Here is a 21,508-nt window from a genome sequence, read left to right as displayed (position 1 = left end):
TGCCAGGTGGGTTTGCCCTACTAAGCATATGTGTGGCTTAGGTGGCCAGAGGCTGTTTAAAGGTGTGTTTTCACAAGTACACATGGAGTGATGTAGAGAAACGGCCCCACTGCCCACCTCCCAGACTCTGAGGGGGCCTTTGGGAGAGCCTGGGGTCATGGCAACGGGGAGGGCTTCTGGGAGATGAGGCAGTGTTCAGGCCAGTGCGTGAGGGAGAAGCTCCTGGCAGCGGAGGGAGCTGCGTGGAGATCCATCCCAGAGATGTGGCAGGGAGGCATTCTGCAAAGCTACATCTAGAACTCAGCCATGGGGAAAGTATTTCCACCACAAAAATTGCCAATTTACCAGCACACCATAGCAAACACCGCACCACTTAGTCTACTAAGGCAGGAGAGCCCAGCTTAAAAACCACTGCCGTGGGTGGCAGGGAACCACTCATGGTTTGTAAGCCATTAACTTTCCCACTCCAGGAGAGTGAGTGGACACTCGATGCTGGGCAGTTGTCAGCAGGAAAGACTGGAAATGGCCTTTTGCAGAAGGCTGAGCAAGAGATGAGGAGTCTGGGCTGCATTTCTATCTGGGGCCAACAGGGCACAGAGCCTGGGGATAAGAGGTCCCTAGCCCAGCACCCTCTGCGTTTCATGGAAGGCAATCCCTGGGCTGGAGGGTGGCCTGTAGCTGGGGTGCTTTGAGTGATGGGAGTGTAACAGGTTGCCAAGACCAGAGAGGGGGGTGAATAGACCTGACCTCTCCCCTGGGAGGAACATGCGGAACCGCCTTCCTCCACTGGGACCTGGAGGATGCTAGTTGCTGAGAGATGTGGCTCAGTTCTAAGGAACAGCCTGATGCCTTGATGCCGTTTCTGTGTCCTGTCTGGTAAAGCCCCAACATGCCCCCTGCCCTGCTGAAGACGTCTCGGATTCGAGAACACTTGGCCAAGCGAGAGCAGCTGAGTAAGAGCCCCAGGGCGGGTCACAGCCAGGTTTGCTGGGGCCTTCTCCGGTTGTGGGCCGCCTGCTGCAGGGAGGGGACCCTGACCACAGAGCCCATTTCAATGTCTTCTCTAGCAAGACCTCTGAGGTGGCCATGGCCCTCTGCCTGACAGCGTCCCCTTTTTGGAATGAGGCCATCTCCTGGCTAAGGCATACAGCCCATGCACAGGGCCTGGTTTTGATTTGGGATGGGTAGTGGCTCAGAAGGGAGGGCTTCTGCTGGGGCCTGGCCCCTGAGAGCAGAGGGAGGCTGCCTACTGGATTCTGGGTTCCCAGGAGGAGAGTCTGTCTAGCCAGACCAAGGAGAGGCTGTACAGCAGCTTGTCCCGTATGGTGCTTTGCTAACTTCTGAGGGTTTGGACCTCATTCCTGCCCTGGAATCCTGAATCCCCATTTCTGGTTATCACCTAGATTTTATGGAAAGCATGTTGTCACATGGGAAAGGAGCTGCCTTCTTTCCCCACATTTCCCAGGGCACACTGGGGGCCCACCAACAGCTGAGCATCGACATCACAGGCTATGCCAACATGTGGGGCGAGTACTGGGACAACCTCATCTGCACGGTAAGAATAGATAGCCTGAGCCTGGTCTTGCCCTCTGGCCCTCTCTCCTCCACCTCCTGGCCCTCAGCCTCTCAAATCTCTCTGAGCTGGGAGACATGGCTCTTGAGCTTGGGACAGGCATTTGCAGCCACAGCAACCACAGGGATCCAGGCAGAAGGGGTCTTTGTGAGCAGAACTTTCCATGGCTTTTCCCATAGGGTCCCATGAGGCTGGGCACATGGAGGAGGGCAGAGAATCTGATAGGCTGTCTCCTGGGGCCAGGACTTGAGACTTGGAGGGGCAGTGACCAGAGAAGCAGGAATAGACTCCCAGAGCTATATTGTCACCTAGCCGTTGGTGCATCCCCTCGCTCTCCCATTGGTCCTTCCCTCACTCATTCAATGTGAAGTAGACACCTGCTATGCATGGGTTCCCATGTGGTCCCCTGGACTGTGGAGGATACAGGGACAAATCACAACAGATGATCCAACAAGGAGTTCCTAGTTTAGTATGGGGGATGAACTATGTACATTGTCATATTGGAGGAGGGAAAGCCTTAAATGGAGGGGACAGGGAGCCAGGGAATGCCATGGCAGCAGGGGACCAGAGTGACAGAGGATTGGTGTGCATCTGTAGGTGGGAGACCTGCCACCAGCAGTCATCCCGGTGCATATGGCAGTGGTAGGCTGCCCCATCAGCTCCCAGAGGACCACCTACTATACCACTGACCAGTTGCAGAAGGAGCCTATCATCAGGTGACCCCACTGGCCTCATCTTCTAACCCTTGAAACCCTCTGGCCCCAGGACAGGGCTGCCCCAGAGGAGCGAGGCCTCAGAGGACATGTCTGTTCTCTGCACATCTTTGGGGGGATAAAAGTAGCAAGTAGTCAGTGTGGCCTGAGGTCAGTGTCAGGCCTGGGGCCCCACATACCACAAGCTGGGATCTGTCCTATGTAGGTGATGGTGTAGAGCTGGCGGGGTGGGGTGGGGGGTGCGGGGAGTGGGTGCTAGCAGGGTACCGAGCAGCCCTGGGTCATAGCTCACCAGGCACTGCACAGGGAAGGCCTCCTGCCCTGTCTTCGTGACTTCAGGATGGACCACTGGGGGCCTCCTCCCTGCCTGAGCCCGTCTAGCCTCTGTCAAGCAGCCCTGCCCGCAACATGTGTGCTGGCTGTGGTGGTGCTGAACCTGGTCTCCTGCCTCCAGGTTCGGCACCCAGGTCTCCGGAGGAGACACAGTCACCCGGGTCCTTCGCTTGAATAACTCCAGCCCCTGTGGTGAGAGGCTCATGAGACAGACTGGGGCTCTTGACACATTGTGCCCTGTGGTGGGTCAAGCTGGGAGGGACGATGGGGCTGCAGGAAGCTGATGGCCCAAAGGCCCATGATGCAGGAGTCCAGGTGGCCTGTGGTTACTGAGGGAAGCCCTTGAGGGCCAAGGGGAGAGCAGCCAGCTTGTTGGGGGTTGTCAGAGATAGCTAGTTCCATGCATGAGGACAGGACTGGCCCTTGGCCAACCCTGGGTCCCCCGTCTGTGGGGTCACAAATGCTCTGTTCTCTCAGGCTCACTTTGCATAAGGACAGACACTGGCAGGGGCCACCCATTCTCATCCCTCCGGCCAGCACTCCCGGAGCTAGAGCCAGGTGCTCTGCAAGTTGCTGGGGGAGCAGGACAGTGGGGTCTCTACTGAGAGGCTCCTGTGCTGATGCGGGCTGTGGGCTGCCCACAGGTTGAGTGCACTGAGGGGGAGCTGCTGGAGGATCACATGGTGTAGGGCACAGGCTCCCCTGTGGAGGGGCATCCCGGAGGGATGATGGACCAGTGGGGCCTAGGGGAGCGTATGGGAAGAGTATCGGGGCCACAGTAAGAGCTTTGGCAGTCTGGAGGTGGAAGAGTGTTTAAGGCCTCTAGACACTGGACCTCCAGGCCTGAGCCAGCCTGTAGGGCTCTAAGCTCCTTGGGGACTGTAAGGAATGTGCAGCGGGGGAGTGCTAGCGCGCCTGTGACCCTGCTCCGTCGGCCCTTGAGGTCTGGGCAGTTAGGAAAGGGGCAGGGAACTCGCTGCTCTCCTCTAATCAGCTGTATCATGATCTCCTGGCATCCCCAGGGGCACCTGGTGGGCTTAGCAGAGTGTGCACCTCTTGATCTTGGGGTTGTAAGTTTGAGCCCCACATTGGGTGTAGAGATTGAAAAACAACAGCTTAAAAAGAATAATCTGGTGTTTCCAGCAGTTTCACTTCTAAGCTGCTGTTTTTAGATGCATTTGAGAACTAAATCTCATCTTTGCCCTTCAACTCGGAATTTCTCTTCTACCTTCCTTTCTTTTGGTGGTTCCCTTCTGTCCTCAGGGCTCATCACATGTATTATTTCTGTGTCTTTATGTAACTTTGGGGGATGGAGGTCACTGGTGGCCCTGGTGAAGGGGATGTGGTGGGTGTAAGAGGCAGGTGCCGAGGTCAGAACTTGAAGAAATACGAGTTCAGTGGTGTGCCCCTGTTCACCAGGTCTCCCGCAGGGCTAGCCACAAGTCAGATGTTAGCTAGGGAGTGGCTGAGAGCACAGTGGGGGAGGCGATGGTGCACAGGGTTACAGGCATGCTGTGGAGGGAGAAGTGCTACTGGAAATGTTGTCTGGCAGAGGGAAACTTGTTCAAGGCGGGGAGACCTGGTTTTGCCTCAGTGCTACTGGAAGCAGCTAGGGGAGGGGAAACGGGGCATGGCTGGCCCCTGAGAGGTGGGAGGAAAGGGGGATGGCATAAATGCCTGCTGACAGAAGGGGTGTCAGGATGGGACTTCAGGGCCATCTTGATTTGGGGGCTTTTGGGAGGTGAACTGGGCCAGCAGCCCAGTGCCTGGAAGGCAAGGTAGGTGTCAGCACAGAAGGCACAACAGTGGGACCAAGGTCGGTTCAGCTCTCCAGGTTAGGTTTTGCCAGGTGGGTAGGATCGGGTAAAGGGAGAGGAGAATCCTGGCAAGACAGAGGTTGATATGATAGGGTCGACTAGCTCAGCTGGGGAAGGAAGTGAGTGCAGTGGGAGCTGATGGATGGAGGGGAACAGGTACGGAGAGGGGCCAGAGGGCCTGGGGTGGCTGTAGGGGGAGCCCCAAGTACTGGGAGGGGTGCATTTGGATGTGAAGGCCTGCTCCTGTGATCCACATGGTAGGGCTGATAGAGACAGCTGGCATACCTGTAGATGTTTCTCAAGAATTGTCTGGAAGTGGCATTAGGGAGGGGGCGAGGTCCCCCTCTACCCTGAGTGTGGGAGAATAGGCAACGGCAGGAGTTGCAGGGAGGGGGTGTCCAGGGACGATTCACCTGCCCCTACCTCAGCCCTCACCACCCTGCCGCAGACATCCGCCTGGACTGGGAAACCTACACTCCGGAAGACAGAGAGGACCGGCTGCTGGAGCTGCTGGTGTTTTATGGGCCACCTTTCCCACTGCGGGACCAAGCTGGGAATGACCTCTCGTGCCCAGAGACCCCTGAGAGCAGCAGTTCCTTCTGGTCCTCAAGCCCCTCTAACACGTCAGACTCCAGCCATGAAGCTGCCCAGTCTGTGAGCAGGGATGGAGAGGCAGGGCAGGTTGGCTGCTGAGTTGGGGCCAGTGAGCCCTGAGCCTCGTGAGCCTCAGCAACTCCCTGATGACAGGCCGAGGGCAGTGACAGAGCCTCGCAGAAGATCATCTCCGTCGTTCTGCGGGAGCATGATGGGGTGCCCGCCGACCACCTGTACTGCATCAGCCCCAAGCAGGTGGTGAGTTGGGGTGGGGCTGGGAGCTGCCTTGCCAAGAGTCCACTGCGGGTAGGCATGGGGCAGTAATGAGGCTGCTGTCTGTGCCAGGTGGTCCCCACGGGGGGCAGCAGCACCATCTCCATCTCCTACACACCTATGGTCCTTGGCCCTGAAGTCCTGCACAAGGTGAAGTGTGTCGGCTATGCCCTGGGCTTCATGAGCTTGGATGACGAGGTGAGCCCTCCTGGCCCAAGTGGGGTGACAGCCACTGCCTCTCCTGGGTGGTGGGCTGCCCCATCAGTTCAGGGACCGCCAGTGATGGGGCTTGGGCTCCGCAGGCAGAACGAGAGCTTCCAGGTAGGAGGCATCGCCTGCAGGACTTTGCCGCAGGACCCCTGAGGCTGGACCTGTGTGGCTACGTGAGGCCTGCACAGTGAGTTGCCTGGGCTTCCCGTTACCCCCTTGTGGGGAGCACCTTTGCTCTGGGAGGCTGGGGCTGGGATGGGACCGGGAGAAGCCAGCAGGTGAGCCCAGGCAAAGGCTGGCTAGGGCCAGATGAGCCAAGTGGGACTGCCAGGAGGCCCTCGGGGCCCAGGCATGCTCATTGCTGACAGGCTAAGCATGGAGCTGGATTACGGTGGTGGTGTGGAGTTCCGGCACCAGGCCAGTGACCTCATCCCCGAGCAGCCCTGTACTGGGGTGAGTGTGCTGCCCACCCCCTGCCAATCTACCTGGACCTCAGATATCTCCACGAGGCCTCCTATGGTCTGGGTCCTCTACCCCAGAGCCATGGGCTCCAGGAGGGGAGAGATGCATCCCCAGCCCCACCCCCACCCCCCAATATCTGTCACCACCCAGGTGCTGAGTGAGTTGGTGACCACCCACCACCTGAAGCTGACCAACACCACAGAGATCCCACAGTACTTCCAACTCCTGGTCTCCAGGCCCTTCTCTGTTTCTCAAGAAGGGGCCAGCCGCAGCCGCAGAGCTCCTGGCCCTGGCCGAGAGGAAGAGCCTGCCACGGCTAGCAAGCAGCTGGTGCTCCACCCCCAGGAAAATATGCTGGTCAGTTGGGAGGTGCACTGCAGGCAGTCACTTGGGCCAGAGGTCACCTTCCTCTCACACATATGCAGGCATGTACAGACATGTGCCCATTACCCTCATGCACTTGTACAGACATTTGCGTCCAGACACTGCACACTCTCCTGTCATCCACTTCCAGAGCTTCAGTGAGCAGTCACATCCTCTCTTCCAAAAAGTGCACTTTGGTACAGGTATACTGAGTCTACCACGTGCTAGATGCTGTACTAGGTGACAGACTCCTCCAAGGACCTCACCATGGAGGGAGGAAACATCTGCAAAAGAAAGGAGGATGGGCCCCCTCGGCTCACTTAGCACTTGCTCCCTTCTTCAGAGGTAAACTGAGGGACAGCCCCAAAGCACAGCCCAAAGTCCTCTTCTACCAGAGCGCCCATGAAACTACACACTGTCACCAAGTAAAGGTCCTCTTAAAGTGCCTCAGGGAGCCGCAGGGCTCTCAGAGAGAAGACATCTCGTAACAGTACCACCTCTGACCCTCCGTGCACTGATGGAACCCAGGCATCCGGTCCTGACCAGAATTCAAACCCAAACTCAATTCTCCATTGTCCTGCCTACACCTGTGCCTCCACTCTTGGTGGGAGCATTTTATCTCTGCAAATACCACTGCCTCCCACCCTTTGCCCAAGCAGGCCTTGGCATCCTCCTCCCTGGCCCCTCTCTGACCAGCCAGCCCCCACACCCTGTTGCCACCCCTCCTCAGTCTCCACCTCTCCGTACTCTTCATCCCACACCCATAGCCCTGATCCTGCCAAGGGGTAAGGGATGGTTTGCATGTAAGGTCAGGGGCTGCGCATGGAGCTGCGCATGGAGCCGCCCAGGCTCCTGTGGTCTCCTCCAAGGTCCTTGGCTCCTGAGGCCCCATCCCCAGGACTAGTAGGTGCAGGGCACAGAGCACGGCCAGTGTCTATGGACCGAATGCCCCAGGCAGGGGCACCAGGAGGAGGCAGGCGCACTGCTGGGCTGGTCGTGTCAGGGGCCAAGCTGGGGCCTTGCCGGGCAGCTGGGGGCCGTGGAGGGGAGGAGGACGGAGCTTGGGGTGAGGGGCGGGGGTGCCTGTCTGCAGCAGCCGGAGCTGACAGCCCTGTTTGCGCCTGCTCAGGTGAACGTGTCCTTCTCACTGTCCCTGGAGCTGCTCTCCTACCAGAAGCTCCCGGCTGACCAGATGCTGCCCGGGGTGGACATTCGGCAGCATGCCAGCGGGGAGAAAGAGATGGTGTTTACTCAGAGCCTGCTCCTGGAGTACGCCAACCACACCACTCAGGTGAGTCCCGGGCCCGCCCCACACCGAGGAGGGTGCAGCCGGGCCAGACTGTTCTCGGGGGTCAGAGGACAGACCCCGAAGAAGACTTCAGAAACAAGAGGAGCCCCGGCCCATGTCCTGAGGGCCCCGTCTGCCCTGGAAGAGGACCCTCCATGAGGACACACACATGGAGAAAGGAGGATCATCTCTCCTTACCTACCTCAGCTCAGAACCAGGTGAGGTACTGTAGGGTGGGAAACAGGGAAGGCTTCCCAGAGCAGGTGGCATGTGAAGTGTCCCAGCTGGAAGGTACAGGTGAGGAACAAAAAGGACTAGCCTCAGGGGTGGATTCCAGGGAAGCCAGAAGGAAGAATCCATTTGTGACCAGGCAGGCCCTCCAGCTTGGTCCTTGGGTGGCTGCTGGGGCCCAGAGGTGGGGTAGGCTGAGGCAGGGCCTGAGGGTGATGTGGGGGGACCGCCAGGAGCTAGGACCACTCAGTGCACAGGTGGGGCCTGAGGCTAAGAGAAGAGGTGAGATGGGCCCCAGCAGGAGCAGGGGGCTGGGCCTTGGGGCCCCCACGGGATGGGGGAAGAGGAGGAAGAGAGAGGCCTGAGCAGGGAGCAGAAACCAGGGCTTGAACAGGGCAGGGGGTTGGGGGGATCACTGGCCTCTTGATGGTCAAAGGCCTCATTGATCTCAAAGATGGCCATGTCCTTCACCGTCAGGGGGTGGCAGGGAGAGCAGAGGGCATCTTCTGGGCCCTTGATCTGCAGACCCCCACCAGCCTTGGTTTCAGCTGCTGGCGCCCAGCCCCCTTCTGCTCACCGAGGCGCTGCCCGTGGGCTCCCCAGAAGCTGCAGTACCTGGGGTCAGAGGGCCCCGTGTCCCTGAGACCCTGGCCTGGAGCCCAGCAGGAGTGGGCAGGGGCCCCACACCACAGGCTCTGTCCCCCTAGGTGGTGCCCCTGAGAGCCACCGTGGCCGTGCCCGAGCTGCAGCTCTCCACCAGCTGGGTGGACTTCGGGACCTGCTTTGTGAACCAGGAACGGGTCCGGGAGGTCTACCTCATGAACCTGAGCGGCTGTCGGAGCTACTGGGCTGTGCTGATGGGTAGGCTGGGCCTGCCCCCCACTTCCTGTGCAGGCTGGCACCTCGTGGGAGGCCCTGCAGAGAAGGCTGGTTCCCAAATCCCAAGTGATCCCAGGGTGGCCTTGCTTCATGGCCCTGGGCCAGACCCGAGGTGCACCCCTGGGATGAGGTGGGGTAAGTGTGGGGGGAACACATGGAGCTGCCCAGGCTCCTGTGTGCCCCCTTCCCTCGGTGTAGGCCAGCAGGACCCAGATAAGGACCTTGCAGCCTTCAGGGTATCTCCAAACAGTGGGCTGCTGGAGGCACGACTGGTCAATGGCCCCCCAAATACCATTACCCTCCAAGTTTTCTTCACTGCCAGGTACCAGCCCCTCCCAGCCTTGCCTGTAAGCCAGAGGTCCTGGCCCAGAGTCCCCTTGGTAACTGACCCCTACTCCCCATAGGAGCAGTGAGCTGTATGAGTCCACGCTGGTGGTGGAAGGTATGCTTGGCGAGAAGGCCTGCACCCTACGGCTCCGGGGCCGAGGCTCTTATGATGAGAGATACATGTCACCCCACCAGCTCTGAGGCTCTGCCCTCAGCCCTCCAGCTTTGGAAATAAAACATGACCCAGAGCTAAGGAACAGGTTTGCTGTGCAGGGGTGCATGCTGAAGACCTCCAAGCAGCTCATGGGCCGGAAGGGACTCCCTTACAGTGCTCTCTGCCCAAGCACCGAGCTGGGCCAGAGGCAAGACCAGTGACAGCCAGAACTGGCCCTTGGGAAAAACTGCAGCCACCAAGATGAGAATACATATTTACTGTCTGCTGCATTCCTCACTCCCAGGACTTACACAGTGGCCTGGGTGACCTGGCAGAGGGCAGCTCTGTACCTCAGCCACTCCTGTACTGTGTCACCAGTGCTCATGTTAGTCCCAGTGCCGCCACCACCACCAGAGCAGAGCCAGGGAGCGCCCCTAGCCCGGGGCCTCACTCAGTTTCCAGGGTATTCAAAGACAGCAGCAGCTCCCATCCCGGTCCCGATGCACATGGACACCACCCCGTACGCCCTGTGGAAGCAAGACTGTGTTTGCCCTTGGTACCTTCACCCAGCCAAGGCCTCACCACCGAGCTCTCCCCAGATCTCTGGGCATACAGTTCCCAGACTGCCCACCTAAGCCCACACTCAGGGTGGCAGGTACTTGGCGCAGGCCAGGGTGCCACCCTCGCTGGTTCCCAGGGAAAACAGGGGTCATGGCCCCGTGTCTTCAGCTGAGTGTGTGCATGTGTGCTTCCCCCTCAACTACCCTGGCTTGGGCACCCCACAGAACACCCCCACAGCCAGCCAGCCTTACCTCTTCCCACGGCGCTTCAGTTCATTGAGGAGCGTGATGACCTGTCGAGCTCCAGTGCAGCCCAATGGGTGACCCAAGGCCACTGCACCCCCCAGAGGGTTCACCTTCTCGGGGGGGAGTCCTAGCTTCTCCACACAGTAGACAGCCTGAAAGGAGGCAGAGCATCAGCTAAAGCTCCCCCCACCCCGTACCATGTGCCCACAGGCTCCAACTCGGCTCTCCAAGACCCAGGCAACAGTGAGAAAGAAAAGCTTACCTGGCTTGCAAAGGCCTCATTGATCTCAAAGATGTCCACGTCCTTTACCGTCAGCCCTGTCGGCACGGGGGAAAGACCTGAGCTGACCCAGTGGACCCCTGGTAGGACTCTGTCTCCCCAGGGCCCCATCCTATCCATGGCCTAAAGGCAAATCCACAAGGGTCCCAGCTGTAAGGTCAGGAAGGGCTTGGGGTAGGGGTGCTAGCCTGACCCACCTTCCCTCTGCAGCATTCACATGACCTCGCCCACCCCACTGGTAACAGCACGAGGCAGGAGTGGGATACAGATATAGATTGTGAAGGATCCACCTTACCTGCTTTTTGCAAAGCTACAGGGATGGCATAGGCTGGCCCAATGCCCATGATGTCAGGTGGGACCCCAACCACCGCATAGGACCTCAGGACCCCAAGGACGGGAAGGCCCAACTCTTCTGCCTTGGACCTCCGCGCCAGCAGGAGGGCAGCTGCCCCATCGCTCACCTGACTAGAGTTTCCTAGAGGCAAACAGCGGGGGTTAGGGTGCCCTGGAGCAGGGCGGAGGTGGTCCACCTGTTCACCGTGCCTGGGGGCTCCAGGCTCCCAGAGAACACGGGGGATGGACGCAGCCCCTCCTGCCCCTCCCCCAGCCCAGTCTCACCAGCCGTGGTAGAGCCGCCCTGCTTGAAGGCAGGCTTCAGTTTGGCCAGGCCCTCCATGGTGGTGTTGGGGCGGATACCCTCATCCTGGGCCACGGTGATGATCCTCTCGGCGCCCTTGTCATCATGGACCGTGGTGGTGACAGGCACAATCTCAGCTTGGAAACAGCCCTTGCTCTGGGCTCTGGCCGCCCTGCCAGCACCATGGACAGCCAGGCTCAGGCTCCCTTGGGGTTCCCTTCCTTCCAGGGGTCCCTTCCTTCCAGGGGCAGACGCACCACGTTCTCAGGCTGCTAAACAGGGGGACATGCTTGCCTTGGGGGAGCTCTAAGGGACTGCTGTGGGCCCTTCTCCCCCAGCCTGGGAGCCTGAGGCCTCATGGGCCTTCTTCACCATCAAGCTCCTATTTTCAAATCCTGGCCAATCCCAACCTTGAAGGAAGGGGGAGATTTAGATGTGGTGAGCCCTTCACCCAAGAGGGACTGAGCCTGCTCAGTTCTCTGGGCCAAACTGAACATACAGCCCCAGGAACATTTGTGCTGGGTTCTACCAACTTGTCTGTTCCATCCCAATGGCTCAATTTCAACTATTCCCCGGGTTCTACTCATTTAAAATGATAGGCACTAAATTACTTAATGAATCTTAGTATTTAAACAGTACACAAGCATTAAGATGATCCTTGCACTTATATGCAAGATGTCAGTGCCCAGGGGTTTCCCCTGGCGAAGATTCCATAGTTTTCAGCAAATTTTCAAATGCTTCCTTAACCCCAAGGGTCTAAGAACCACTGCCTCTGAGAAGCCCAATCCTTTCTTTTGTCCCTGTCCTCTGGGCATTTGGGGCTGGCCAACCTCAGCCTGCCCATGTCCAGAGGCCTGAGCCCCGGGGGGTCTTCTAATGCTACCCAGACCCAAGAGGGGTCCGGAAGCTGGGATGCCAGGGTCCCCAGCAGTGCAGGCCCCACGATCCAGGCTATCCAGAGAAGCCTAGGGCTGCCATATCTAATCGCCAAACCACAGACAATCAGAGAAGAGTCCTGATTCTTGTTACATCTCATGAATAGATGGGGAAAAGAAGCCCAGCTAAGGAGACACTCAGGGTAAACAGACAGTGATAGGACATGGAAGAACTATCAGCACGCTTCCAGCACTTCCCCAGTCCCTGCCCACCTCTCCCTCCTGGAGGGAGACTGCAGTTAGGCTTGGAAACCACTCCCTGGCCCACCTGTAGCCTAAGGGCAGCTCCACCTGAGGCCACTTAATCCCGCCCCTTAGAGACCCTATCCCAAACAGCACTCACTTTTGCTGGGAAGCCAGGGCAAAAGTATCCTGCTTCTCCCGTGAAATGCCAAATCTCTCAGCTACATTCTCTGAAGTTATCCTAAAACAAAACCAGCACACTGTGGGGACATGCCAAACAGCCTTCGGGCCTGGGCCAGGCTGCATAGCTGTGCCTCCAACTCTGGGTCCCTGCAGCTGTAGGTAGAGACCAGGAGGGCCAGTCCAGGCCACGGAGATAGATGACTCAGGGTGGAGTGTGGGGGCAGAGAGGGAGGCAGCAGGGTTGGCTGGACCCTAAGAAGCTTGTATGCCAGAAAGACCAGCCCAGCAGCGGGGCAGATGAGGGAACAGCTGGGGACACTAATTGGTTACTCCTATGCCGTGAGGAAAGCTACTCTGGTGTGGGGAGAGGAGGGTCCCCATAGGCCCCTGGGAAGGCTATCTACAGGCTTTCTGCTGTGAAGAGAGCCTGTCCTCACGCTGGAAACCCAGAGCCACAGGTAGGCCTTCCAACCTGGGCTCTGGCTTTAGAGGCTTCCCTGGGAGACAGGGTTCCTGGATGTGGATGCAACCAGGACACTGCCCCTCTCTGAGCCTCAATCTCACATTCAGGGGAGCCAGGACTCTCTGCTTATGGACTTGGGGGATGGCCCAGAGGCTCAGCGATGTTGGCTGCAGAGCAATGGCGCTGAGCAAATGCAAGGCACTGTGATGTTGCACTGTGATGTTACATCTCAAAGCCCTTCCACTCCCATGTTTCTAAGCCTCCAAGGCTTTGGCGCGCAGCTGCCATTGTTCCCTGTGCGACTGGCTCCTCAGGGTGGAAATGACAGGCTGGGCCATGGCTGGAAACCTAGAGGTGCAGAGGACCTGGAAGCCTCAAGAAAGGGAAGTTGGGAGCAGCCAGATGCCATCCCCATGTCCCATCAAAGCAGAACAAGCCCAAAGGCCAGATGCCACAAGATGATCCAAGTCTGTGCTTCTGCTCCCGGCCAGGAAGGGAGCTGAGGGGACACACTCACCCCATAGGAATCAGGCAATCTCTGGCCTTCTTCTTCTCCACCAAGCGTGAAGTAATATTTCCAGGGTTTCCTCTGTCAGCCAGGGACATGGACTCTACCCTGAGGAGGCAGCAGAGGAGGGAGTCACTCTCAGGGCACCCTCCAGGGATAGCTGTGCAACTGGCAAGTGCTGGGAAATAGTCAGGGGGCGCTGGGAAATAGTCAGGGGGCCCTGGGAAATCCAGCAGACCATCTGGGAACCCTGGGCAGGGCACTGGCCAGCAGGGCAGAGCTGGGGGTGCAGGGTGGCTGAGGTCACCTCCACCCCAGGACAAAGCACTCCCAGGGAGTCCACATAGTCCACACTCCCAGGCAAGGCTATGCTTCCCTAACACAAATGCTCCTGTAGCCAGCCAATCAGTAGTTCCCAAGGAAAGCTGCCTAGTGGGGGGAAGCACATCCAGGAGGCCTGGGCCCTGCCCTCAGACACCACAGGTTCAGAGGGTAGAAGAGCCAAATATTTTAAAAGCCATAGATCAGAGGGCATCTGACCTGCACTGACCAGGAGGTGCTGGGAGCTCAGAGGAAGGCCAGATCACAGTTTAGAGCTGTAATCTAAACTGTGATCTGCTTCAAGGCAGGGTGCCTGGGTGGCAGAGTCAGTTAAACATTCCAACTCTGGGTTTCAGCTCAGATCATGACCTCAGGCACACAGCTGCCATTGTTCCTTGTATGTGCCCCAAGTCCAGCACCAAGCTCAGTGCAGAGTCTGCTTGGGTTTCTCTTTCATTTTCCCCCTGCTCCTCCCCTGCAGCTGGGGCACAGACGCATATACCTGCTCACTCACTCACTCTCTCTCAAATAAATCTTTAAAAAAAAGACCCTCAAGGGGATACAGAAACATAAGGCCTCAAGGAATAACATGTAATTTTGAATTCTTTTCACATACCCTGTACTATTTGAAAATCTTGTCAGATATTAGAGAGCTTTCAGCAGTGTCGGTCACATGACCTAGTCCCAGCGTGGTGGCTGCTATTACTCCATTTAGTTTTATCAACTTTAACAGAACTGAGGTAGCTATCCCTATTTTATAAATGAGGACACTGAGACCCAGAGAGCTGAATAGCTTGTCCATAGTCACTCAGCAGGGATCCAAATTTAGGTGTCTGGCCCCAGAGCGCACTCCCAACCAGGATGTCCTGGGCTGTTCTTCATGATCAAAGCCTATAGGAGACAGTCCTGGCCCAAACCCTCAATACTCTAAAAACATAGTCTTTAACCTGCCTGGGGACTCAGGTGCCCTCTAAAGAACTTGAAGGCTCCAGCCTCCTCTTCAAGTAACCCACACCTCTCCCTCCTCAAGTAAGGAACATGACAGAAATCAAAGGGAAGACTGGCAGGGGCTCTTCCCTGGCAGAAGGCTCTGCAGTGTGGTCTCCGGCTTTATGGACAAACACAGTGCTAGGCAGCACAGCCCCGAGGCGGCCCAACAACACTCCAATCGAGAAATGCTACAGGGAACACCTGAGTGGCTCAGTGGTTGTCTGCCTTTGGCTCAGGGCATGATCCCAGAGTCCTGGGATCCAGTCCCCGCAGGGAGCCTGCTTCTCCCTCTGCCTATGTCTCTGCCTCTCTCTCTGGGTCTCTCATGAATAAATAAATAAATATTTAAAAAAAAAAAAAAGCTACAAAGAGGAAATGAAAGGCAGAGAGAAGGTGTCAAAACCCTGGGGCACTCGCCTCACAGAGCCTGCCAGAGCCTGGGCTGGGCCTGCCTCTCCACAACAGATGCCCACACCAGACTGGGCCTCAGGGCCTGTCCTCTCCCCAGAGGCACTGCCTACTAAGCCTTCTGTGGCTTTACAGCTAAAGACAGAGCCACAGCTGACAGTGAGCAAACCACAGATCTGACCATGCCCCTCAGAGCCCAGCAGGCAGCTTCAAGTTTCCACCTTGGTAACAAGGAGAGGGACAAGGGGACTGATAGCCCCGTAAAATGAACAGACTAGTTATATATTAGGCAACTGTCCCTGGCTTTAGGGAACCAAACCTGCAATGTCTCACTAGCATCAGAAATCAACAAGGGCAACAGAAGGAAACCCAACGGCTATATTTTCTCAAAATACTTGCATTTTCCAGCCTGACAAATTTCCAAGAAAGCAAGGTTTTAAAAGCCAATTCCCTTTCCCTACTAGTGCTGAGAGATGTGAGGAATTCCCGAGCACTCAGAACTGGAGGCTACTTCTAAGCTGCCTAAAAGAGCCAGGGGAGAAACCTGTAATCACGGCCTCTGAGAACTCAGGACATGACAATTAGTTTTGTTGTTAGAAGTTAGTTAGTAAGCTCTGGCAGAAAGAAATTCTTACCCACAAGCCATGCCAATGTCATAAGACCCATTTCTGATGCCACCTGCAACAAAAGCATTTCATAAACATTCTTTATCAGAGTCTACCTGTTCTGGAAACAGAGGCATGTCTTCCCCTCCTGGTCTCTAAACGGGACTCAGCCCCAGATCCAAGTGTCCGAAAAGGCTGAGTGCAGTGGCAAGGAGCTCTCCTTCACTCTGTGGCCCCAGAGAGTCCTCTCAGAAATCCTTATTGCTTGCCCAGCAGACCGTGACCTTTCTGACCCAAAGCCATGGAGCCAGGACCAAGGCCAGGCAGTAGCAGTGGGCACCCACCCCATCAAAACTTACCAGCTATGTTGGCCAATGCCTGGAGCCCAGATGAACACTGTCTATTGACAGTGGACAAAGGCACAGTCTCTGGGATGTCACTGAAACAAAGTGAGATCACAGTCAGCCCCCTCTCCTCTGCCAGGCTCTCATGGAAAACAGGCCTATGCTCCTGGTCAATAGGACTGCCCCCTCAAGGTGTGCAAAAACCAGGGGAACAAACCAGTAGCCCTGTCCCCACTCCAGGCCAGATCCATACTGGGAAGACCCCATCTCTGCAGGCACTTGCTCCACAGGGCCCCACAAACACATGCTGTTTCCTCCTGTGATTCTCCTCAAGCAAGGTCAAGAACAGCTCAAAGGCAAGGAAAGCTGGCTGGACCACAGGAATCCTTCTTTCTCTCCCTTTGAAGATTAAAAAAAGGAAAACTATACATTCGTTTCTTCCAAAAAACAGAGAACGGGATCTGTTCCTGGGACAGAGAACCAGAACAAAACAAGTCTCAAGCATAAGGCCAGAAACTGTCAGCCTTACTAGTAACCATATGGCTAACCCTTGATGTTTCCACTCTCTCTGGAAGGCCTTTGTCCAGCTGGACAAAGAACCCCTGATAGGTACAAGTATTCTAACATCCTTTGTTTGGGTGTGTTCCCCTAGGTTCCCACACTGGTCCCAGTCCTAGAAGCTGGTGGGGCTACCCCTCCTGATGTAACCTGCCCTAACCAGGGGTACAAAACCCTGAGAGAATCCCCAGGCCCTCCCCAGAACCATGGACCCAGAACCTCAGGGGGGAGGTGAATGTGTTCTGGTGATTCTGGTATGCAGCCAGGGTTGGCAACCCGTGAGCTAGTGCCCAGGTCAGGCTCTGCTGAAGGCCTCTCAGGTCCTAGTTCAAGCCCTCCTAGTCCATGCAGCCTATGTAACCCTTCCCAGGTCTCCTTCCTCCTTACTACCTAGCTACTACCTTAGATAGGGCTGGAAGCTAAATCTGGAGCCAGATGGAGAGAGTCCTTGAACTCCAGGCTAAGCAGTCTGAACCTCTACTGGTCCCTAGAGGTTTTGTCAGTTTCCCTGTTCCTTCACTGGCTAAAATTCCTATTATTTCTTCTTCAGGAAGCAGGGAGTATATAGATTTAAGTGGTTCTTAAACCTATACCTGACAGTAATTTAAGAACTCCTCCCTTGTTTTAGGACAGCAAGTTTACCAGGGCGCCTCCTGGGCTACCCTTCACTCCAGGGTTGGGCCACATCCCCAAGTCTCTGCTGATATGCTATGCCTTGGATATCTCAGCTTGCTCTACCAAATTTTAAAAGCTCAAAGTCACTTTTCAGTGTGCCCTCCTAGTTATTGCTGGGCAAAAGAGGATAGAGTCCATATTTACCAAAGGTAAAGCAACAAGCTGACTTTGAATCATCAAACCAGAGAAAGCTTTTGCTCTAGTTGCAAAGGCCCTGTTTGTCCTGGCTCAGCACTGATAATGCAACCTTCCTTCAAAGTAGGGGAGGGGCACCTGGCTGGCTCAGTTGGTAGAGCTGATCTCGGGGTTCCAGTTCAAGCTCCACACAGGACATAGAGATTACTTTAAAAAAAAGAAAAAGAAAAAGAAAAAAAAAAAAAAAAAGACAATGCCAAAGTAGGGGAAAGGTAGTGTCCACAAGAGAATGGTGCCAAAAATCCTGGCTGCATACAGGTCTGGTGTCCAACCTGACCCTCTTCCACTCATAGGCTGGGTTTCCTGGGGCCTAGGACTGCCCAAGAGTCAAAATGGCCAACCCACAGCTAGAAGTAGGAAAGTTTACCTCAGAAACTGAGCAATTCGGGCCATGATTGCTCCCGCCCCTGGCTGAAGCACATTTCCTGTGGACAACAAACTTTCGTTCAGTGCCAGATAGTGTTCTAGGCACTAAGGTACAGTTGTGAATACTAGAAAAGGTACATTCCAGAACTTTCTTCAACAACACATGCCCTCAGCAGGCTCCCTCGGGGCTCTGGAATTTCCAAGAGCCAGTCATACAGCAGTTCATCCTGGTCATACAAATCAACCCAGTCCCCGAGAGTCACAAGCTCCCTTGCCATGCACCCGGCTTTCCCAAATCAAGGTACAGTGGCCTGGCTGCCTGCCTTTAAAGGAAACACAAAAAGAAGACTGCAATGCAAAGCTTGCAGTCAAACAAGCAGGTCTTATCACTTAGGAAAATGAATTTCTGAAAATGCACACCGCTCTGAGTATCCTCAGCCAAGTCCTGATGGCATTTCAGAGGTGGAACCAGTGATTCCCAACCTAGGGGTGGCACCTACGTGATGGGAGTCTGGCCATGTTCTGTTGTTTCCAGGCTAGAGGAGTAGGGGTAGAGGTAAAGGGTTGGACTGAACGTCACGAGGCCCTGGATTCAGGTCCAATCTCTGCAAATTTCCCAAGACCTAGTGTTTCCATCTGTGAGGGGCTGAACTACATGGTTTTTGGTGGTCCGTCTGTTCTGTGGTGGCACAGGCGGGATGAGTAGAGACCCCTGGCTCCTGTCTCCTACGGTGTCTGCAACCCCCCCCCCCCCCGCGCCAGCAGCTTGGGTTTGAATGTCACGGGGAGCGCTGCTTTCTAAACAGGCAGAACGTGCTTGCGGCAAAGGGTGGGGAGAGGGGGCAGAAGGTGCCTGGAGGTGGGCGGGAGGGGTAGGACGTAGCCTAAAGATTCACGCAAGGGGTTCCTAGACGTTCTCCTCCGTGAAAGCACCTGGAAGGTGCCTGATGGGTGAGGAGGTGTCTGGGGAGGGCGAGGAGGACCGAGCCCAGGGCCTGGGCAGTGTGCTCACCCACGCAGATATCCCCCAGCTGCGCGGGGCTCAGCCTGACGTCCTGCAGAACCGCGGTCATGACAGCCGACAGAAGCTCGTCGGGGGTGGTGTCCTGCAGCGGGAGGCGCGGACACCGTGAGCTCCCGCCCGCAGCGCACGGGGTTCCAGGAGCCCCGCTCCCAGCCCACCCCAGAGACACGGCGGTCACAGCTCGCGCGCGGCGCCGCCTCCGACTCGAGGGGCCAGGCCCCAGCCAGCTCGGCCCGTGGGCTCCCCGCCGGCGCCCGGACCCTGGGGCCTCACCTTGAAGCCGCCGCGGCCCCCTCGGCCGATGGCCGTGCGCCGCCCGTGCACCACCACCACGTCGTCGGCCGATGCCCCCGGAGCGCCGCCCAAGCACCGCGCGGCCTGCGGCGCCGGCGCCCCATCCGAGGGGGGCTGGCCGCTCAGGTGGCCCAGCACCACCTGCAGCCTCCGCATCTCGCGTCGCGGCGCAGTAGGCCCCTTCGCCCTCCCGGAACTGCGCAGGCGCTCCCAGACCGCCGCCGCGCAGGCGCGGAAGCCACTCTGCCCCGCGCCCGCAGCCCCGCCCACAGCCCCGCCCGCAGCCCCGCCCGCAGCCCCGCCTCCAACTCTCGCGCTTCCCGGCTCAGCCAAGCAGAAGGCGTGTGTGCCTCAGGTCCCGCCCCTGCCCGGCCTCTAACCAAAGCACCTAAAGCGGGGCTCGCCCTTTGGTGGAGAGGGTCTTTGCCCCTCCGAGTCGCGCTAAGGAGGCCAACCAGGAGGTAGACCCTTCCGAAGCCCCGCCCAGAAATGCAGGCAGGAAACCCTTCCACTTAACGGTCCTGCCTACTAAACAGTCCTTTCGATATCTTTTCCTTTTTTTTTTTTTTTTTAAAGATTTTATTTATTTGTTAGAGACATAGAGAGAGGCAGAGACACAGGCAGAGGGAGAAGCAGGCTCCATGCAGGGAGCCCGACGTGGGACTCGATCCCGGGTGTCCAGGATCACGCCCCGGGCTGAAGGCGGCGCTAAAGCGCTGAGCCACCGGGGCTGCCCATCTTTCTTTCTTTTTTTTTTTTAGGATTTTATTTGGCAGAAAGAGAGAGCAGAGACAGCACAAACTGGGGGAGAGGCAGAGGAGAGGGAGAAACGTGCTCCCGGCTCAGCGAGAAGCCCTGTCGGGGCGGGGGCTCCATCCCTGGAGCATCTCCCCCCCCCACTTCCCCCGCAAGCACGTTCTGCCTGTTTAGAAGGCCCTGACATCATGACCTCAGCAGGAGGCAGACACTCAACCGACTGAACTACCCAGGCGCTCTCCACCCCTTTTATAAAAAAGATTTTACATACTGGGGCGCCTGGGTGGCTTAGTCGGTTGAGCGTCTGCCTTCAGCTAAGGTCATGATCCTTGGGTCAGGGCATCAAGCCCTGCATAGGGCTCCTTGCTCAGTGGGGAGTCTCCTCCCCGCCCCCCCCCCTCACTCGTGCTCTCTGGCTTTCTCCCCTCTCTCAATATTTATTTGAGAGAGAGAGGGAGAGCTCCAGTGCAAGAGCTGGGGGAGTGGCAAAGGAGGAGGGAGAGAAACTTAAGCCGATTTCACAATGAGCATGATCCCCTCTGGGGCTTGACCTCCTGGCCCTGAGTTGAAACCAAGAGTCAGAAGCTCAACTGACTGAGCCACCCAAGCCCTGAATAGCCCTTTCAGTATCTTGAAATAAAGTCCGCCATTGCCGGGTCTATTTTCTCTGTAACTATGCCCACCCCATGCTACCAAACCTAAGAAGAGGACACTGCCAGCCCCCTTCTGCTCCAACTGCCACCCCCTTCCTGCCAACGACTTCCTCCTTGGGAAGGAGGCGGGGACTCTTAATTCCTCTTCCCCCTTCTTGGTCTTCTCTGTGTCTCCTGGATCTCAGTACCCAAGCTGGGGGGCTTACATGTTTACTAGAGGCCCCAGAGCCTTACCCTGATGCAAATGTGCTCTCTTTTCGAGAACACGGAGGGAATTGCGGACTCTGGTGTGGCATGAGAATGGATTGTATAAAGTTGCAGAGATGTGACAAACCGCCTATCTAGGGAGAGTACCATGCACTTCTTACCAATTTTACAGTGGTTTGGGTTTATTTAATTAGTCCCCACCTTCACACTAGGCTGGAGTCTCCACCAGGGCAGGGAGGGACCTTGTATCTGGAGTGACTGCAACATGCTGGACATTTGGTAGGTGATCAATAAATACCTACAGAATGAAAGACCAGAGCTCCTTAGGCCAGGACTGTGTTTCCCAACCTCCCACCCCCACAACCCTAAAGAGCAAGGCCAGATGCCCCCTTGACTCCCAATGGTAATGTGTTTCCCTAGACCCCAGAAAACACTACTGGGTTTCTCCTAGACACCAAAGATTAGGGTGCCCTGTTACCCCCAACCCCAGAGGGTTTCCCACCTTTCAAAGGCAGGGCTGGCATGCCTCACACTACAGAAGGTAGTATCACTCTTTCCCACCTCACCTCTGGATTGTGCCTTCCCCAGAGATCCAGGGATGGGTGTTGGGGGTGGGGGTGACGTCTCCTCCTTTGCCGCCTCCCCGCCATCCTCGAGGGCAGTATGGTATGAACGCCCCAGGTCCCCAACGGAAAGGATGGGATTCCACTAGTTCCCAAAGACTAAGGCCCCTAGTTCCTACAGGTCCCAAGGGAGGGTCGTGTGATGACGCCCCCTCCCCCCGGGCCCCCGGCCCCTGCCACGGCTCTAGCCCCCGGAGGACAGGAATTGCGGTGCAGGTGCCGGGTTCCCGTATCCCTGCAGCCCGGCCCGGAGGGCAGAGGGGGGCACGGTCCCCGG

The 21,508-nt window shown here is 56.9% G+C and overlaps 2 protein-coding genes across 15 annotated transcripts in view; one reads left to right on the top strand and one right to left on the bottom strand.

The window, feature by feature from the left end:
- Positions 1 to 9,311, top strand: part of DLEC1 (DLEC1 cilia and flagella associated protein) — a 76,141-nt gene extending 66,830 nt beyond the window's left edge. For 9 of the 13 annotated variants that reach the window (XM_077865788.1, XM_077865782.1, XM_077865784.1 and 6 more), the window contains 13 exons: positions 883 to 953; positions 1,404 to 1,555; positions 2,171 to 2,289; positions 2,741 to 2,811; positions 4,885 to 5,090; positions 5,184 to 5,288; positions 5,376 to 5,501; positions 5,606 to 5,700; positions 5,882 to 5,966; positions 6,126 to 6,332; positions 7,468 to 7,629; positions 8,565 to 9,058; positions 9,141 to 9,311. In XM_077865788.1, the coding sequence (XP_077721914.1) occupies positions 883 to 953; positions 1,404 to 1,555; positions 2,171 to 2,289; positions 2,741 to 2,811; positions 4,885 to 5,090; positions 5,184 to 5,288; positions 5,376 to 5,501; positions 5,606 to 5,700; positions 5,882 to 5,966; positions 6,126 to 6,332; positions 7,468 to 7,629; positions 8,565 to 9,058; positions 9,141 to 9,264 (2,017 nt within the window). In that variant the 3' untranslated portion in view covers positions 9,265 to 9,311. The remainder of the gene's footprint in view (positions 1 to 882; positions 954 to 1,403; positions 1,556 to 2,170; positions 2,290 to 2,740; positions 2,812 to 4,884; positions 5,091 to 5,183; positions 5,289 to 5,375; positions 5,502 to 5,605; positions 5,701 to 5,881; positions 5,967 to 6,125; positions 6,333 to 7,467; positions 7,630 to 8,564; positions 9,059 to 9,140) is intronic. The other 4 variants (XM_077865779.1, XM_077865778.1, XM_077865780.1 and 1 more) reach the window with 3 other exon arrangements.
- Positions 9,312 to 9,479: 168 nt separating this feature from the next.
- ACAA1 (acetyl-CoA acyltransferase 1) lies at positions 9,480 to 21,375 on the bottom strand. 2 transcript variants are annotated; one of them, XM_077865812.1, is made up of 12 exons: positions 21,175 to 21,375; positions 18,687 to 18,780; positions 17,676 to 17,733; positions 15,896 to 15,975; positions 15,567 to 15,609; positions 13,222 to 13,320; positions 12,219 to 12,299; positions 10,922 to 11,112; positions 10,599 to 10,778; positions 10,286 to 10,341; positions 10,030 to 10,175; positions 9,480 to 9,744 (listed from the first exon to the last, which is right to left on the bottom strand). In XM_077865812.1, exons 1-12 carry the CDS (start codon positions 21,256 to 21,258, stop codon positions 9,669 to 9,671), a joined length of 1,188 nt encoding a protein of 395 aa, XP_077721938.1. In that variant the 5' UTR covers positions 21,259 to 21,375; the 3' UTR covers positions 9,480 to 9,668. The 2 variants fall into 2 exon arrangements, with proteins under 2 accessions (XP_077721938.1, XP_077721937.1); XM_077865811.1 differs by lacking the exon at positions 21,175 to 21,375 and adding an exon at positions 18,972 to 19,163.
- Positions 21,376 to 21,508: the final 133 nt, after the last annotated feature.

The sequence above is a fragment of the Canis aureus genome, chromosome 22 (assembly GCF_053574225.1).
Source record: "Canis aureus isolate CA01 chromosome 22, VMU_Caureus_v.1.0, whole genome shotgun sequence".
Taxonomy (NCBI): domain Eukaryota; kingdom Metazoa; phylum Chordata; class Mammalia; order Carnivora; family Canidae; genus Canis; species Canis aureus.
This window is presented reverse-complemented; position numbering and strand designations above follow the sequence as displayed.